At 47.2% G+C, this 6,540-nt stretch overlaps 1 protein-coding gene across 1 annotated transcript in view; it reads right to left on the reverse strand.

The window, feature by feature from the left end:
• Positions 1-6,253, reverse strand: part of LOC127633610 (formin-2-like) — a 73,114-nt gene extending 66,861 nt beyond the window's left edge. Inside the window, 1 exon segment of the mRNA XM_052112832.1 lies at positions 4,149-6,253. Within this exon segment, the coding sequence (XP_051968792.1) occupies positions 4,149-6,048 (1,900 nt within the window). The 5' untranslated portion in view covers positions 6,049-6,253.
• Positions 6,254-6,540: the final 287 nt, after the last annotated feature.

Raw genomic sequence — 6,540 nt, forward strand, 5'->3', positions numbered from 1 at the left:
CGCTTCACCCAGGACACAACGGTTTCAGCAAACAGAGCCGTACTTGGAGCACACCGGTTACTCGGAGCACGAGAGGGAGTTAAGGAACACCTCTAAAAACAATGTATTAATGCAACACAGTTGAAGTCAGAAGTTTACATACACCATTCCTGACATTTTATCCTAGAAAACATTCCCTGTCAGTTCGGATCACTACTTTAAAGAATGAGTTTCATTAGGACATGTCACCAGAAGTCAGATCTTTGTCCCCATGTGCACTTGCAAACTGTATTCTGGCTTGTTTATGGTGGTTTTGGAGCAGCGGCTTCTTCCTTGCTGAGCCTTTCAGGTGATGTCCATATAGGACTGGTTTTGCTGTGGATCTAGATACTCGTCCACCTGTTTCCTCCAGCATCTTCACAAGCTCCTTTGCTGTTGTTCTGGGATTGATTTGCACTTTTCACACAAACTACGTTCATCTCTAGGAGACAGAATGCGTCTCCTTCCTGAGCGCTGTGATGACTGTGTGGTCACATGGTGTTTATACTTGTGTACTGTTGATGTACAGATGATTGTGGCACCTTCAGGTGTTTGGAAATTGCTCCCAAGGATGAACCAGACTTGTGAGTTTGAAGGTAGACCTTAAAATACATCCACAGGTACACCTCCAATTCAGTACACCTCCAATCAGAAGCTAATTGGCTAAAGGTTTGACATCATGTTCTGGAATGTTCCAAGCTGTTTAAAGGCACAGTTAACTTAGTGTATGTAAACTTCTGACCCACTGGAATTGTGTTATAGTCATTTGAAAGTGACACAATCGGTCTGTAAACCATTGATGGAAAAATTACTCGTATCATGCACAAAGTAGACGTCCTAAACGACTCGCCAAAACTATAGTTTGCTAATATGAAATCTGTGGAGAGGTTAAATTAGTTTTAATGACTTCAACTGTACATCGCAATAGACACGACACACAGCAACGCAAATAAACTTTCTAGGTTTCAAAACACGTTAAATATGACACTGTGACCGGAAAAAAGCTGCATTTATGATGCAACGCAACCAAAGCTCTTTAAAAGCGTTCATCTGACCCATATGTACATTGATGCATCCTTAGAAAAGCCCTTATAAAACAAATACCTTCTGACAGATTGACTAATTCAATTGCAAAATGGATTGATGTGGACTGTCGGCCAATGATAGGGGCACCTGGGTAACTCAGCGAGTATTGATGCTGACTATCACACCTGGAGTCGTGAGTTTGAATCCAGGGTGTGCTGAGTGACTCCAGCCAGGTCTCCTTAGCAACCAAATTGGCTCGGTTGCTAGGGAGGGTAGAGTCACATGGGGTAACCAAATTGGCTCGGTTGCTAGGGAGGGTAGAGTCACATGGGGTAACCAAATTTGCTCGGTTGCTAGGGAGGGTAAAGTCACATGGGGTATCCAAATTGGCCCGGTTGCTAGGGAGGGTAGAGTCACATGGGGTAACCAAATTGGCCCGGTTACTAGGGAGGGTAAAGTCACATGGGGTATCCAAATTGGCCCGGTTGCTAGGGAGGGTAGAGTCACATGGGGTAACCAAATTGGCCTGGTTGCTAGGGAGGGTAGAGTCACATGGGGTTACCGGAGGCGGGGCTTCCACAACAACTTCTCTTTCCGCCATAAACCACGGCCGATATCACAACGACTGCTGCTCTGTATCTGTTGTGGAAGTCCCAGAAACGTCGGAAAACCAAACGCCGTCGTGTTTGGGTGCATGATATTAGCCAATCATCCAGATTTCTTCTGCTACTACGTCAGTACGTCAGTGACATCCGGACAATCTCAACGCTGATAGGCTTTCGCGACAACGCGTCACGCAGAATGAAGCGATTTTGCATTATCGCTAGGCGCCATTCGCTTCATTCGCGCCGCCGCGCAAATTCGGCGTCTATGCATTGACTTTGTAATCACACTGCGTGAAACATAAAATCAATAAGACATAGATATGAGAGAGGTGCATTATGGGAGCTATAGTTCTGCTCTGCACTTTGAGATTCTCTTGTTTGTGCATCTGTTTATCTCTATATGAACACACCAGAAGACTTCAGATAAAACAGCAGAGAAACAAAATAAAAACAACACCGGGACTGAATGATTTATGACGTCCGGTTCTTCTGCTAACAAGTCATGTGATCACCTCCAGTATTTATCCTGCTGCTGTTTGGCATCGATCATTCAGTGCATCAGAGGTCAGTACAGTTTAAATTGTTCTGAGAGGGCTTGAAGCCGTCATCTCTGAGGCACTGCAGCTGATTGGCTGAGAGAGAGACAGTGATGACACTAATGGACATGAGTCCTTAGGGCCTGATCAGCCCGATGCCATCTGCTGAAGTGTGACAGGAAGAGTGGGAAAGAACGGATACAGATCTTCCTAGACAGGAAGAGGAGAGAATAGTTCTTGATGACATCATTCCGGCTATAAAAACAGGAAGTCTTTAGTTAGTGGGTCATTGACCAATGAGGTCTTCTGAGGTGATATAAATGAGAAATCCTTTAAAAATCCAGTTTAAAACAAATGTCAAGTTTGTCAAAATATAGTAAGTGCCAATGTGGGATTCTGAACATAAAGATTTAATCACTTTATAAATGTCAAGTGGTTTGCACCTTGAATACATGCAAGCGTGCACAATCATTAATGTTATATATTGTGTGAAATACACATGCATTTACTTATTAAATCTTTACTTATTGAACTCATCAAGTAATTGTTTTTGTTTGTTTTTTGAGCATCTTGCATCAGCAAAAACTATGTAAACAATAATCTATGGGGGTCTGTGTATCTCAGCGAGTACTGGCGCTGACTATCACACCTGGAGTCCCGGGTTTGAATCCAGAGCGTGCTGAGAGACTCCAGTCAGGTATCCTTAGCAACCAAATTGGGCCGGTTGCTAGGGAGGGTAGAGTCACATGGGGTAACATCCTTAGCAACCAAATTGGGCTGGTTGCTAGGGAGGGTAGAGTCACATGGGGTAACATCCTTAGCAACCAAATTGGGCCGGTTGCTAGGGAGGGTAGAGTCACATGGGGTAACATCCTTAGTAACGAAATTGGGCCGGTTGCTAGGGAGGGTAGAGTCACATGGGGTAACATCCTTAGCAACCAAATTGGGCCGGTTGCTAGGGAGGGTTGAGTCACATGAGGTAACATCCTTAGCAACCAAATTGGGCCGGTTGCTAGGGAGGGTAGAGTCACATGGGGTAACATCCTTAGCAACCAAATTGGGCCGGTTGAGTCACATGGGGTAACATCCTTAGCAACCAAATTGGGCCGGTTGCTAGGGAGGGTTGAGTCACATGGGGTAACATCCTTAGCAACCAAATTGGGCCAGTTGCTAGGGAGGGTAGAGTCACATGGGGTAACCTCCTCGTGGTCACTATAATGTGGTTCTCGCTCTCGGTGGGGTGAGTTGTGCGGGATTTTTTTCCCAAACAAATTTGTTCCAAAACACTCAAACTCATGAAACTTTACACACTCATCAGAAGTGGTGAAAATGTACATCTGATATGGGTTTCAGAATTAGGTGTGGCACAATGGCTCAATAGCACCACCTACAAAAACTTTCAACGATGTGTGCTTTACGCTACGTTTCACCTACACATACGAAATTTGGTACACACGTGTAACATGCCAATACCTACAAAAAAAAAAAGTCTCTTGGACTCATGCCCTAATTTCAACAGGAAGTCAGACGTTTAGATTTTTTCTCTTCAATCTTTGCTCCGTTTTTGCCATTTCCAGGCCTCGTACTTTAACGAACTCCTCCTAGAGATTTCATCAGATCTACTTCCTATTTGGACAGTCTAATCTAAAGGCCTTGGCGATGCTAAATCGGGAAGCTTTTGAGTTTTCACTGCACGGCGCGGACGTGACGGTCTGACAAATTCAAATGTTTCATAATGAAACAGGAAGTCGTTATAACTCATACATACAATCTGCCCCATAATTCACATGTTTGATAAGAGTCTCGGCCTGAACACTCCTATATGCCAATATTCAGTTATAGTCATAGCGCCACCTATTGGCAACAGGAAACGTCATGTTCACGACATCCCATAATGAGTCTATACAGGATCTCACTTTGCTGCTACTTACAAATATATATTTGATTTGATTTCAGTCCTCACCTGTGAAAACGTCCTGGAAGCAGCAGGTCGAGGCCTGACCCACAGACGCCTTCTGTGTCGGACTGACCGTCCTAAGTGTGCCCTCTGAGCCACCGTACTCCAGGTAATCAGCAGAGCCAGCTGTTTTGGGCGACAGGGACCGCAGTTCCTCCGTCCAGTCCGCCGATCGGCTGATGGGACCAGTGATGCTGTAGGACCGCTGCCGCTTTACTCGTTTTCTCTCCGCCCTTACGACCGTCGCCGGGGAGTCGCGGCCTCGCCGTGTGAACAGTGGGCTACGGGATGGAGATGGCGTGGGCGAGCACAAGGGTGAGCTGAGTTGCCGTGTGGTGGTTTTGATGTAGGACATGCTGATCGGGGGGTACGGCTTCACGGAGTTGCCGCCGTTAGTGGTTGATGACGTCAGCGCTGACTTTAACAACCGTGTTGCAAGAGGGCTTTCTTGCTGCGAGAAAGTCACGCAACTCTTCCGCCGCTGGACGGCGAGCGCATAGTCCTCGTTGTCGGGTTGTTCGGAGGTAATTTCAACAGCGCTGACGCACTCCAGAGAGCCTGCGGATAACGTGTCCGTGCTCGGTCCATCTCTAGGCGACTCGTCCATGGGATTTTCATTTTCTTCCTCTTGGACGGCTTCCACAGCACTTTCGGATGAAGCTGTGAGGTCTGGGAAGCTGGTGGTGCTGGTTGTCTTGGCAATGGGGCTTGTGGGAAGAGGGGGCTCTCTCACCGCCTCTGGCTCTTTTGTGATGGTTGCCACGGCGATGGAGGCACAAGGGGCCACATCTGAGCTGTGAGACTCTCTATTAACAGCCCCATCCTCTTCTGTGTGCTGCGGGGAGAGATGCATGCTTCTAACATTTCCGTTTTCTCGTTTAGTAAGTGCTTCCAGCACAGTGAAGGTCTCCGACTCAGGGGTGGGGGTGCATTTAGCATCACTAAAACTAGTTTGTTTACAGTCCTTCTCCCAGGACAGCTCGGCACCACCGAGAATCACACTCTGCTTTAGACGGATGGCTTGCTGAATGTCAGCCAACAGATCCTCTTGTTCTGTGGCCGAGTGGAAGCTGTACATATCCGTGTCCGATCCGGAGCTCGTCACTTTCTTCTCTTCCTCCGGGCCGCCGGTTGCATCCGGCGCGGTCTGCCTACTGTCGGCCACCAGTCGAGGCCTCTCATGTTCGGCGTCCGACTGGCCGAGCTCATCTCCGGACAGATCCGGCGTTTTATTGCGCAGAGACGGAACGCTGTCGAGTTCATCGTGCTGGGAGTCCAATGCATCCTCTTTAGAGCCACCCAGAAATCCTTTCACCTTCCCGAGGCTCTTACGCTTCCGTATGTGAGGAAAGACCGATTTAGAGTCCGATTTGTTTTTCTTCTTCCCGCCCTCCGCACCCTTACCTTGTTTACTGTGAGATTTCTTCCCTTTCTTTGAGCCATCGTTCTCCCGGAGAGCTCCACACTCGGCCGTGCCTCCTCCTGCATCAGAGCGCTTGAGCTTTCCGTCTTGATTTCCCATTATGAGCAGCTCTCTCACGCCATGGCCGCTCCCGAGCCTGCTTTTACGTCTGCGCGAGCGCCTGGTCGCCCCCGACAACGTGCTCTCGCTGTCAGATGATGATGATGATGATGATGATGTGAGCAACGGAACAGAGGAGGCGGTGACGAAAGAGAGATACAGGAGCTCGCTGTCACTCTCCAGCTCATCATGGAGTCTGCAGAGCGTGCCGGGATGGGAGGGGGAGCGGCCCCGAGGGAGCTGTGCAGGGCCGTCTGCATACAGCCCCTCCCTCTGCTTGTGCTTCGGGTGGGGGAGGCAGTACTGCTTTCGTCTGCCCAGACTCAACGCGCCCAACAGCCTCTGCCCAAAGCCGGGTACCTCCAGCAACTGCACGGGCTGCATTGTCAAACACACACTGCGCAGACACGATCGCACACACACCAGCTACAAGCAGAACGGGGAGAAAAAACAGCTGTTAGAAAATTAATGAGCATCTTTGTCTTGTTTTCCAGTAAACACCAAAAAAAAAGGGGAAAAAAAAATCAGAGAAAGAGCCGCACACATTACAGATATAGTTAGGATTGTTTTCTAAGAAAGCATCTTTGTTTTGTCCACAGGCAGATTATTATTATTTATTTTTTTTCACACAGTAAAATGCTTAAAACAAGACAAAATTCACTTATATTATCACTTATATAAATCTCTAAACACCCAGAGAAATGCATCTGAGACTTTGCACAAGATTTGTTTTTATAGCTTGTTTTCAGAGAATGCGTCTTTTTGTTCAAGTGGCATATAAACACAAAACAAATAAACAAATGCTTAAAACAACACAAAATGCACTTATACAAACAACTCTACCGTCACGTGCAATACAAACAAACAAACAACTCT

This window comes from Xyrauchen texanus, chromosome 40 (assembly GCF_025860055.1).
Source record: "Xyrauchen texanus isolate HMW12.3.18 chromosome 40, RBS_HiC_50CHRs, whole genome shotgun sequence".
NCBI classification, from domain to species: Eukaryota; Metazoa; Chordata; class Actinopteri; order Cypriniformes; family Catostomidae; genus Xyrauchen; species Xyrauchen texanus.